General features: G+C 34.8%; 1 protein-coding gene across 1 annotated transcript in view; it reads right to left on the bottom strand.

The window, feature by feature from the left end:
- Positions 1-13,340, bottom strand: part of LRP1B (LDL receptor related protein 1B) — a 1,918,909-nt gene that overhangs the window by 37,043 nt on the left and 1,868,526 nt on the right. Inside the window, exon 85 of the mRNA XM_047084146.1 lies at positions 4,248-4,422. Within this exon, the coding sequence (XP_046940102.1) occupies positions 4,248-4,422 (175 nt within the window). The remainder of the gene's footprint in view (positions 1-4,247; positions 4,423-13,340) is intronic.

Genomic DNA, 13,340 nt, shown 5'->3' with positions numbered 1-13,340 from the left:
TAAAGTCAATGTTTTTATTCTAACACACACACACACACACACACACACACAAAGATCATGGGCAGTTCATTGTAAAAATAGAAATGTTATAGGAACAATACATAATTTGGCAATAGGGTAAGGAGGTAGGTTTTCTTATGGAAGCAATTCTAATTTACAGCACATTATCTGTCTGATATAAGAAAAAACACCATGGTTATTGCTACATGGAAAACAAAAACAAACAAACAAAAAAAACCCAAGCTCAGTTAAAATAGGAAAAATACAGAAATTTCTTATTTGCTATGTTATATTTTTATCTAAATAAATACTACTAGATTGGACACTGAAAATTGTTGGGGGGACAGACAAAAGTGCACAGTCATTCCAAATTATCATCGGGTCTCTTGAATGAGAAGTAGGGTAATAGATTCATACAAGCCTTGGCCCAAATCAGAATTACAACAGATCGTGCCACTATTCTGATTATAAGACCATGTTGGCACTAGGTGCTATGAAGCAATCAGTGGTGTCACAATAAATCTGGACATAAGCATGACACATAAATCAGGTTGCAATATCACTGATCACTTTCACAGTCTCCACGATGGATTTCTATTGTGTTACACCCATCAAAGAGTATCCATCCATCCATCGGTTGGATGCCTGAAATGATTACTTGGTGGTCCTGGTTAATTTATTCTGTGAATATTTATTTTATGGCAGGTAGGTGATAAGGATGCAGGAAATCCACCACACAGCTTATTACTTTCCCAGGTGTTTAATTTAAAAATGTTTTTTAAGAGCCTAGATTTTAAAATCACATTTCTTTTCAAGATGAACAGAAGCAATGAGTCAACTATGTACTGGATATAAAATGGAAATATGTGAATGTAGAACCAAACATGGAGAGGAAGCAGTTTAAAGTTTACAAGACTTAACAGAGAATGCCTTTATAATCTATAGGCATGTAAATATGGACACAAAGTGAGTCAAGTATACATTTAACAGTATTGATATCTGATAGGTTTAACGGATCTGGGAGAATGTTCCTTGCCCTCCATCTCAGCCTCATTGAAAATCAAAGAGCAGAAAGTTATAGTTTCTGTTCTATCAAAAGGACAATGTCAAAGTGAAAAAAATAGCTCATTATCCATTAAAGAATTTCTGAGAAAAAAAGATAACTATACACCAAATATCAGCTTTTAAAGATAAAAATATCCTACTCATTGCTTTTAAACTCCTTCTTTCAAGAGTTAAAAAAGATGTTGCCTCTTTCTCTTTCTAAAGGTTTTGTTTGAATCCTAAATTGAAGACAGAAATTTGTATATATTTAAAATATAAAGTAAAAATTACTCAAATCATTATAATGCATCAGAGTTCAGCTCATATTTTAACATGGGTTTTCATCATTTTATTTCTTAGAGGCAAGTGTCTCACACACACACACACACACACACACACACACAGAGTTTGTGATACATCACTTTCCAAAAGTTAATTACCAGTTGTCCAGTACAGAGAAAAAATTCCCATAACAACTGACATTGCAAAGGTATTATTTAGGCTATTCAAAATTATGATCGAGTCTTTCTTCATCAATATTTACTTAGATTTCCACATAAGAGAAAAATATACAATTAGCTCCATTTTTAAAGAATATACTTATTATCCTTGACAGAGTATTTATTCTAGTTGACAGCTCATAGACTGTGTGTTAGAAACACACCTGGCTATTTGGAATCACATGAATACATGGAGGCTTCAATTTTCCTATTTATGTAAAAGATTTACTTTAACTCAGTTGTGGCTTTGTTTTGGTATCAGTTATTTAGCTATGTGACAGAAATTCTAGCACCACTGTAAACTTCATTTAATGCCAAGAAGAAAAGTATCATAAAAATGAAAACAAACTTGTCTAATAAGTTTCAGACTACCCAATCTTGTTTGTATTATCATGCTTAGATGTTATGCAGCCTATATGACCAAATATTATACTCCTGGTTTTAAACTTCCACTGTCTGCTCATTGTCAGTAACTCTTATTTATCCATCTGACACATACTTTTCCAAAAGGATCTTTTATGAGTCAAGAACTACAATGTTGGATCTCCACAGCCAAGTCAGGATATGAGGCTCTGGTGTTTCTAGCTTGGTGAAGTCAATTTCCTCTGTATAGTAGGCTGTACTGAGAGCCTAAAGAGTCTGCCCTTCTTTCTTCACATGGGACCTCCCCCTTGTAATGGAAATGGTGTGTGTATCTCTTCTTGAGCTTTTTCAAGGTAAAGTGGGAAGGAAATTGCAACTCATATCCTGTCTTAGATAAGAGTCTATTATTTCCTGTGTGAATGGAATGGAGTTGTAAGCAAGACCCTAGAGCGCTTTTTTTTTTAAATATTTTTAATGTCTTTATTTATTTTTGAGAGACAGAGAGTGAGCAGGGAAGGGGCAGAGAGAGAGAGAGAGAGAGAGAGAGAGAGAATATGAAGCAGGCTCCAGGCCTCTGAGCTGTCAGCACAGATCCTGACGTGGGGCTCAAACTCACAAGCTGTGAGATCATGACCTGAGCTGAAGTCAGATGCTTAACCAACTGAGCCACCCAGACTCCCCTAGAGTGCATTTCTGATGCAGTGTGCTGGACATTAAGAAAAATGTACACCCGCTAATGGAAACAAAGTTCTGTCATGATAAAGTTTCATCACAAAGAGCTGATGAGCTTACTGAGCAAACATGATTTTGGTAGTTTATATGAAAATGCATTTGCTTTTATATACTTATCAAAGGCACATATTTATAATTAGTCATATTTTCAATTACTTTACTTAAAAAATAATGTACTTTCAAATGACCCAATTTGAGGGTTTGAGTAAATGTCATTCATAATTATAACACAAATCATTAGAGTAAATTCTAAAATGAGAGTAAATAAAAAAGAAAAAAAACTGTCGATGCTGTCTGTAATAAAATTTTATTGGGCCTTGTTTGGCAGAGCGACATAACTCAAGGCTGGCACCCTCGCAGAGCTGTCTCGGTGGAAGCCACAGCATGAACACTTTACAGCACGCTTTCCATCTCATATTCTCATTTATTATACTCCTAACCAAGGCAAGCGATAGAGTCCAGTGCTTTAAAGGCTCTTCTTTTAAGAGGTTGTTGAAAGAAGCTCAGAGTAAGGACTGATCTTTAACCTCAGTGGCATAAACTTGTTTCACGATAGAAACTGAATGGCATTGCCCTTTAGCTGCCATGATCTCTTTTCTTTTTTAATTTTTTTAGTGTTTATTCTTTGAGAGAGAGAAAGAGAGAGAGAGAGAGAGAGAGAGAGAGAGAACAAACCAGGGAGGGGCAGAGAGAGAGGAGACACAGAATCTGAAGCAGGCTCCAGGCTCTGAGCTGTTATGATAGTACAGAGCCCTATCCTGTGCCCGAACCCACCGACCGTGATATCATGACCTGAGCTGAAGTTGGATGCTTAACTGACTGAGTCACCCAGGCGCCCCTCTTTCTCTCTTCCTTTCTTCCTTTCCTTCTTCCCTTCTTTCTTTTCTTCTTTCTTTCTCTTTCTTTCTTCCTTCCTTCCTTCCTTCCTTCCTTCCTTCCTTCCTTCCTTTCTCTCTCTCTTTCTTTTCTTCTTTTTTTTAAATTCTGTTTTCCATTCTCTTGATCTTAAAGCCAAAGGGCAAAAGGCAATGTAACCAAAGTCTAACTTGGAAATTTTTATTATAGTTGCCTCTTAGGGAACATTATTATTTCTACTTATTTTGGACTATAATGTTTAAAGTCAAATTAAAAACCTAAATTAAAAAATGTATTTCCATTAGACAAGTCTTTTGCTCCTCCCCCGCAGGCACATTTTCTAACAACAGAAAAGTAAACACTTACTATAAATGATAATAATGAAACAAAAGCCTCAGCTCTTCTAATTTAGGGATACTGCATATAGATTTTTCAAGGTATGTTGCATCTCACTATTTCTTGCTTACTATTAGGAATATTCTATATATATAATAATCTGACCACATCATTACATGAGTACATGATGAATTCTCATGTTCCCCAGCTGCACAAAATATGCGTTGAATAAGTTCAGTCAATTGGGATGAACTGAATTTTATCTACAACCAAAAACAAACAAACAGACAAAGATGAAATGATCACTAAAAGAATTTTAGGATAAAAATAATTTACATTATTTTCATGTTTATTGTTGAACAGCTACATCCTTTTGGGTTCAAATGCTTTTATAAATTAAGCTGGATGTTCACTTACTTGCAAAATATATCTTCACTGTCTTTATTTATAATGCAGTGGCCCCCATGGCACCTTATACATTTGTCAACCTCACATTTTGGACCTTCATAGCGTGTTGGACAGACGCATTCAACACTTCCATCATCCCCGATGGTACAGGATTCAGAATTCACACAGTAGTGGTGACAAACATCTAGGCAGAACGCACACCAGAGAAAAAGAAATTATACTATATGATTTTTTTCAGTCACAATACATGTTACCATTTCATTTAATATTTAAAAACAGTCAATCCTTAAAGAAATACAAAAATAAGTAAATTAATGAAAACATCTAAATATAAAAAATGGTTAATAATAAGTAGATTAGCTTACAAAATCACTTTGTAATTACATGTAACTAGAATTCTTTAATAATGCTATTGATTTCTCTTTTTGCCAGCCACGCATCATTTCATCTGGCTAAAAAAAAAATGTTGAGTTACACTGATATAATGCTAACTGAGAAACTCTTTTGGTTCTGAATGTTAAAGTTTAAGCTAACAAGTTTCCTTCATTTCCTTCTAATGGGCACTATAACTATTCTGAAATGAGCAGAAATACTCAAGATTTCTTTAAGCATCATTTGTTGTTTCCTTTCCTTGTACCTCTTTTCATCTCGAGAACAGGGCAGTGTCTGGTGGGTGGGGGACCCAGCCTCTGCATCAGCCCTTTGTGTGGTGTGAAGAAGTCACCCTCTACACACAGCAGAACAGGCCCAGTATTTTCGAATGCCCTGGCAGGTGAGCAAATACAGAGATGTGCCTCTCATGGAACATCAAGAGAAAAGTGAACTGGGAAACTGATCCATCATGGGTAAGGAGTAAACAAAAGTTTAGGCTATTGTTTCCTTCCTCGTTTAGAGCCTGACTTCCCAGTCAGAGGGAAAACCTCAACAGAGTGTGAGGCTTTTGTTTAAAAACATCTTTCCTAATGAACATTATAGATAATTTTCTCAACTACAAAAGAAGATTTCTTCAAATATTGCTATACCTAGTGTATGTAATAAAACAAAAACAATTTAATGATATGATAACCAATCTATCTTTGTAATTAGACATTCTGCCTCAGTCTTTTGAAAAGCAAGTATATATGTGTGTTTATATGTGAATATAATTTATAACATTCAAAATATTGAAATTCATAATACAATAATCTTAGGCAAAAGAACTTGATTAGATCTACCTCACACTTTGTGTTTAGAAGCTGCAATTTCCTTTTAGCTATCTAATTGTGAAGCGATGTTAAATGAGATTAGCTGTGATAAAAATCTCCATTTATAAACTTTAACCTGCTGTACGACAGTTATAGTAGGTGAAGAAAATTAAAACATAATTTATAACTCTCATGTTTGTATATTTAGCCCTTTATTAAATCAGACAGAAATTAAATTTATTGACAGGCTTGCTTCATATTTATGGAAATTTATTTCAAGCATTCTTCTGCTTGCTGTTGCATTATGCCAAGTACCCTCATTGAGATTCAATGCTTAAGCCTATTCACATGGTTTTGGCTATATTTAAGAAAAGTAGCATTTTGAAAAGGTGATAAACTTGAAGATCTAAGAACTAAGTCAATGTTAGTGGTATCTGTCCATGATGGTGTCTGTTTGCAGTTATTGGCTTGGCAGTTATAGTATGCACCATCACACATTCTGTTTTTGTTTATGAAGAATGTACGCTCTGCAGTCTATATGATGATCTCTCCTATTCAAGGCAGAAATCTCTAAAGAACAACTCTCATTAGTTCAGATTGTTCAGCACCTCTTACTGATAGAGAGCTCCTTTCAGATCATTCCCCAACTGCTTCCAATGTCACCCTTTGATCCTGGTTCAGTTATCTGATGGGACATAGAAGTTAGCTGATGTAGTCTAACAAGATCAACATGTTATGTCTTATCCATAGTGGATAGCTAATCAAAATCAGGTAGGTAACTTATTTGCAAATGCAAATTCCAGTGCTCATCCCTGTCACCACTGCCCACCCATGCCTAGATTCTAATTCATAAATCCGAAATGGGGCCCAGGTGATTCCCATGGAACTGGTTGAGGACCTAGAGTCTGGGAACTAGGGAACACATAAGAAATAACACAGAGACAAATTTTAATGATTAGCAAAGCGACTACATTGTTTAATACTTGCAAAAGGATTCAATTTACCTAAAATAGTTTATTTCTCAACTAAGTATGTGAGCCCTACTAAAAATGTAATTTTTAATCTAAACTTTTGGACCATTTTGTTTTTATAACCACATTACTGAGAAGACATGAGAAAGTAGAAAATAATGGACTAACCTTTTGATGGTTACTGATTGCCCTATAGTACACTGTAGTAAGGAACAGTTCTCACTTGCCTCTAGTGGTAAAGGGCAAAGTTAAATACTTACTTATAACTTACTAACTATAAGTAATTTTGGTACATAAATTAAATCTGTTTTAGACTAAGATTAAAAAGATGTGATAATATACACAACTCACTGGTGTTCAAGAGAATACAAATAAATACCTCAAAGAAATACCATTGAACTCCCACCAAATTGACAATAAATAACAGGAAATCTCATACACTACTAGTAGAAATATAAATTGATTCAATTGATTTGGAAAACAAAGACAGTATCTACTAAATTTGAACATACCCACACCTTATGACCTAACATTTGCGCTAAATATATATCAAAGAGGAAGGCATGCATATGTGCATAAAAAAATACATATATATAATAAGCATAGTGACCTTTTTAGAAATAGGCCCAAACTACAAATAATCCAAAAGTTCATTGCAAGAAGAAAGGATAAACTGTGGTTCACTCATGCAATGAAATATACCTATATATATATATATATATATATATATATATATGTGTGTGTGTGTGTATACATACACACACATATATATGTGTGTGTGTGTGTGTGTATACATACATATATATGTATGTATACACATACACACACACACACATAATAGACAAATAAAAAATGAAAGCAGTACAGCCTATAAGGAACAAAATTGATGAATCTCACAAAAAGAATGAGAGAAAAAACCTGGACACAAAAATGTACACACTATTTTTTTTTCTATAAAATTAGAAAGGCCAAACTAATCTAGGGTTTTAGAAGCCAAAAAGGACTTATCTTTGGAGAGAAGGGAAGGGATAGTGATTAAGAACATCAAGTTACATCTGAGGTACCAGTAATGTTTATTCTTGACCTGGATGTTGGTTTATGCTGGTTTGTACACCTGGTGATAATTTATTGAACTGTAAACTTGTGATTTAAAAATTTTCTATTTATATTATGCTTCAATAAAAAGATTTTTTCTAATCTAATGGCACATAAGCTACAAGTAGAATATTTTAAAAATTCTGGTTAATTTGCTAACAAGGCTAAATAGGTTTTCTCTTTATAAACACTTCTTTTCAAAGAAATTCATGGTCTACTTTTTGTGCTTTAAGGACAATTCTCTAACCTTTAATGCTTTCAATATTTTTTCCTAGCATGTCAGATGCACATTATTCAATGCAGTTGATTGGCCTCATGGCGTAAAAGTGGAATCCAAAGAATGTAAAAGAAATATTTGCTTAAGACAAAATTTTGAAATAAGCAGATAATAGAATTTGCACTTTAATAAATAATTCTAAATTGCATGCTGTTAAGCCATACCAGTTTTTCCTTCTAAAATAGGCAGAAATCATTTTAGACTCAGAACCCTTTCTCTACAGATATTCAAATGGAAGACATTTCATTTTCCCCACTTCACATGCTTCATACTTGATGCTGTGTTGAAATTCAGGCAGAGTTGCTCACTATACTCCGACCCTGCCAGAGTTGCTCCTGATGCCTTTCTATGAAAATGTTCTATCTCTCACTCTTAGGCTTCAGATGTGGGGCATGTAGAAGTTCCTGGAGTTCTGGGTTCAGCTGGATTATTTTCTACACCACTATTAGGATTCTAGGGCCCAAAATATTCACTCTCTTTGCATGCATATTGTCCCTCTCCTCTTCTCTCCTCTCCTCTCTTCTCTCCTCTCCCCTCCCCTCCCTCCTCCCTCGTCCTTCTCTCTTCTTTCTCTTCTCTTCTCTTCTCTTCTCTTCTCTTCTCTTCTCTTCTCTTCTCTCCTCTCCTCTCCTCTCCTCTCCTCTCCTCTCCTCTCTTCTCTTCTCTTCCCCCTCCCCTCCCCTTCCCTTCTCTCTCTCTCTCTCTCTCTCTCTCTCTCGCTCTTTCTCTCTGTCTTAAAGACTTTCCTATTTACTCAATTCTAACTCTAGGATTCCTAAACACAGGAGAATGTAACTTTATTTAATAGGAGTTCACGTTCTAATTATCTAATTAGAGTAACTTTATTTAATAGGAGTTCACGTTCTAATTATCTCAGTATACGGCAACAGTGTATAAGTCATTGGAGAACCACCTAATTTCTCTCTCATTGTCTTCTCAGTTCCAACCCACTTTGAATTATAAGCACCTATGCAAAACCTGAATAAATGTGTACAGTATTTTCACCAGTGTCACCTCTCTATACACTCCCAAATAATTACTACACACTCATATTTAAATTCTAAGCCTCTCTTCAGGTATTTACCTAATAAAAATAATACTTCATTAGCACTTCCCAATCCAGCAGAAATTTAGCAAAGTATGAAGAATGGTATATGAGAAGGCTCCTGAACAGGCTCCCTTGGTATGCACTTGCTCGCTTTGTTTCTAAGGATTCCACCCTGACCTAATAAGCTCTGAAATGAGCAGAAAAGTTTAGCATTTCCTGAAAGAACACTTTTCTTATCCCAGAGCACTAAAAAATAGTTACCGCATAGGGCTTACCACTTTAAGCACCAAAAATGCTCTAAAACCATTTTGAAAGTCATCTTTCTGTAAAATAGATATGCATTTTCTTAAGTAATATTTATCAATATATATTTTTAAAGATTCTATTTTTAGGTAATTTCTATACCCAACGTGGACTCGAACTTACAACACCAACATCAAGAGTCGTGTGTTCTACCGAATGAGCCAGCCAGGTGTCCCATAAAATTTCAATATTTTTAATGATCCTGTGTCACTATGGCTCTTAATTATTCCTGCAAACCTACAAATTATTCCTTACCCTTGAGAAGTTATATAGCCTTCTGCTTTTTTTTTTTTTCATTTTCAGCTTTGACTGACTTGTTACTGATCATGAGGCAGTAGGCAAATCTAAATAAAAACCTAATGATTCCTATCAGAGAAAAAAAGAGGTAGAGATATTACTGATGGGTTAACACCAAGGTGTACAGCAAAGGGACTGTCTTCTAATTTCCAACACAGATCCACAGATACACACACACACACACACCCTTCTCCCCCCAAAACCATCTGTTTTTCCCCCAAATTTAAATTTGGCTTAATAGTTATTGGAAATAAAGTAAAAAATGTGGTAGAGGAAAAGAAGACAAGTTAAAAGAAACGTAAGTGAGAGAACACTCTCACTTTGTTGGAGGGCATGAAATGGGGAAGAAACCAAATGTTAAAGATGAAAAAGTCTAGCCAGATGAAACAGTAAGCATTCAGAGAGAACAGTTTGAATTTATGGACAGGAAGGCTGGTAGAACAATATGGTTGATTCTGTTTTAAACAACATGAGTAATTTAACCATGACAATAAAATTTAAGTGGAGGATCCATAGTTGATTATTTGCTGAGGAACATGCATCTGCCTAATTGTATACTGGGAGCTGCAGGAAGAGGACAGAAATACGAGAAAGGCCACCAGGTCTCTGAGAGCTGACAACCCAATTGAAAGGTTAAGACAAGAAGAAAAAAGGAACCAAAACTGATCTGAAGAATATCTGCTGTGGCAAGAGAGTGTAAATACGACTACCAACAAAATCTTCCTTCTTATGAAAGCTTCCACCTCATAAGGTTTACTCATTTTACTGACCTGAATGGCATAACAATTGATATGTTCCACATATGATAAAAAGGAGCAATAATGAAATGTAATTAATCTGTGCTAAGAAAGTAGAGATTACCATGAAATTATATAATAACACTTTATATTCACAATATAAAATTGTTATAACCTCTGTAGGGTAATTACACTAAGAACTGCACAGTAGCACTAAACACAATCATGTAATCTAAAGGACAACGATGGATATATAATTACAGAGTATTCATATGGTAATTAGGTGAATAGTAACTGGAGAATAAGTGAGTGGCTATTTTCTGCAACAGAAATAAAATAATTTTCAAGGGATACCATTATTGCACTCTTTCTCTTTCCTTTTCAAGCAACCAGAAATATAAGGAAATACTTCTTCCTTTAATCTTTTTTAGAGAATCTTAATAGACTGCATAAAAATATGAGTTGTATGGTTATATATACAAGTTTATGAATATTCATGGTGAGCCAGATGTCTATAAAATCTCTAGCTGCATTTAACTTCTTTCCCAAATATTTCTTTCTATTGAAAAGTAATTGCCAAGACTATTTAGCCATTAACTCATATTTGCAACTGGGCTATTCACATTGTAATAGTTAGTGGAGTGTGAAATTTATTTAAAGGAAACAAAACCAACGTTAAATACCACCTAAACAGAAGCGGAAGATAGGAAGAATAATGCAGAAATTAGAAAGTCTTTAATTGGTAATACAGAGAGTCATATAGGGGAGACTATATTATACAATTACATGTATATACATCAATTGTTCGACCTCACTTAATTTTGACCTGGTTTTAAAAAAATACGTGAATTGGCTTTAAGATTCATAATTTAAGTAAGCATTTGGTAATTTAGGACTGCACATACAACATCAGCAACAGCAATAAACCAGAAGGTAGGGCTGTATTACTTTCACAAAGAAGACTAGGTAGAATTATCCACAGTGTATATCCCCAGGCATTCTACAACTGAGCTCAAGTTTCAGTGCAATTCACACTCCACCTTCACTGATATTTAATTGCATCCCAGGAGCAGTAGGTTCTATGAATTTTGTTAATATCTTCCCTACAAGGAGGTTTACGGCAGCTTCTATGTATGTATAAAATGTGGAAGACAGCCAACAATGGTATTTTATAAACTTTTGATGAATACTTATGCTAGGCTGACATAATAAGAAAAAGAAACAAAATCATTGGCTAGAACATGAAGGATTTGGTTAAATTTAGTCCTTAATCTGGCTAACAATGTGACCTCATCTGAGTTACTTGACAAATTTATCCAATACACCCATCGATCATCTTTGAACAGAGACAGTATTACTAAACGTGTCTAAGATTATATCACGATTCCCTCCTCCCCCACCTGTCCTCAACAATGCCCTTTATAGCATCAAGGCCAACTAGGGCCTGTTTTGAATTAAACGACGGGAATGATGATTATGATGATGATAAATACTCGATTGTAGCTGTCTTCTACATGACAGCTCATCTCTTTGTTGTAGTGTCATGCATTACATGGTATTATTCTCATTTTATAGGTAAGTAAACTGAGGCACAAGGAGGATAAGCACCTTGCCAAGGTCATACAACAATAAGTGGGAGAACAGAATTTCAAAGCCAAATAAGCTTAATTGTAAAGAGTAAACTCTTATTTTTTTCTTATTTAATAATTCGTATATTTGCTCAGGAGAAAACACACACGCACACACAATCCTCTAGAGAGTAATTTTAAATATCTTCGGTGCTCTCTTTCCCTTATATGTATCTAAAATTAAGAGAGTCCCCATCTACATAGATATCTGGGGGTCTCACCATCAGGCAGACTGATAAAGGGCCCTGTAACAGCAAGAGCAGCAGGCCCAGGACAGCTTACTTGGTACCACCACAAGCTGCAATATCAGAGCTCAGGAACTCAAGCCGGACTCCCACAGCTCATCCACATGTTCACATTTCACGCATCATTCTCAGCTTCCCACCCAACCTCAGTTGGATTTTTGCCTCTCCAGCCACTGATCATCGGTTTACAGCCCTAGATTCTCTTCTTTGAAGGAAACTCCATGTGATCTCTTCATTATCAAGAAGGATCAACTCTGGGTCCCTCCACACAAATAAGAAGCCAAAATGACAGCCAAGAAATCATAAACTAAGGCATGTCTGAAGGGCTAACATTTACTGACATCTAATTTAAGATGAAAACATTTAGAAGGATTCTGGAAAGGCTCTAAGATTCTTAAATATATTAATAAGAATGATTGTGGCCTTTCCTTCTCTGAAGTCAGTTTTTCATATAGCGCAGTTTAGGAGGCAGAAGACATAAAGTAACTTGTTTAAATTTGCTTAGAATTTATGATTGTTATCTTTGAAGGCTTATGTAATGAAACAGAAAAACAGATTTAAGAAATATTAAAGTTGTTCTTTTTTATAGTCCTCAAATGTTTTACATAACCTAAGATATTTTAATAATTAAACTTATTGCATAGTCCTAAATATATCTTCCAATTTCAGAGCCGAGTTTAATAAAGTAGGCAAACATTGAATCCAGGTATGCCAATTAAATATTCACTAGGGAAAAAATGTGTGCAAAACTCTGATTAGAGCTGATAAATTTTCATCAGGAAAGCGTGTCTAAGAAAATTAGCATTTTCTAATTTATTACTAAAAATAGAAATAGATCCCAAATATTTCTATAGAGAACACTGAAAAAATTAAAAGAATAAAATCCATTCTGAGCAAACACTGCCATCTCTGAGTATCCACGTAAAAGGAAAATGTAAAATTCAGAAAGCCAAGTTATCAAACTGTTGATTTAAGTGAGACATGTGGGGTGAGATTTTGAAAGTAGCACCAATAAATCTTTGACAGATTGCTGTTTCAAAATGTGTATTAACAATGATAGCATCAATCATTTTAGTAATAGTCAAAAATTAACTCCTAAAACTATCATGGCAATATTTTTTTAAATATCAGAGAAGCCTTTATAACTTTTGTTTATAAATCATGTTCTGGGTTGAGTGTTCCTCTCTTTTTAAAGCAATCCAGCCATGAAAGGTTTTAGCAAGTAATTATTTCTGGGTTGAGTGTTCTTCTATTTTTAAAAGAATCCAGCTATAAAAGGTTTAGCAAGTAACTATTTATAAAGTGGTAGAGAGTCAT

The sequence above is a fragment of the Lynx rufus genome, unplaced genomic scaffold (assembly GCF_022079265.1).
Source record: "Lynx rufus isolate CCGP_SWC_20201006 ecotype Redwood Valley unplaced genomic scaffold, mLynRuf1.p SCAF_2, whole genome shotgun sequence".
Classification (NCBI taxonomy): Eukaryota; Metazoa; Chordata; class Mammalia; order Carnivora; family Felidae; genus Lynx; species Lynx rufus.
Note: the sequence above shows the minus strand (reverse complement) of the source record. Positions and strands in the feature narration are given on the sequence as shown.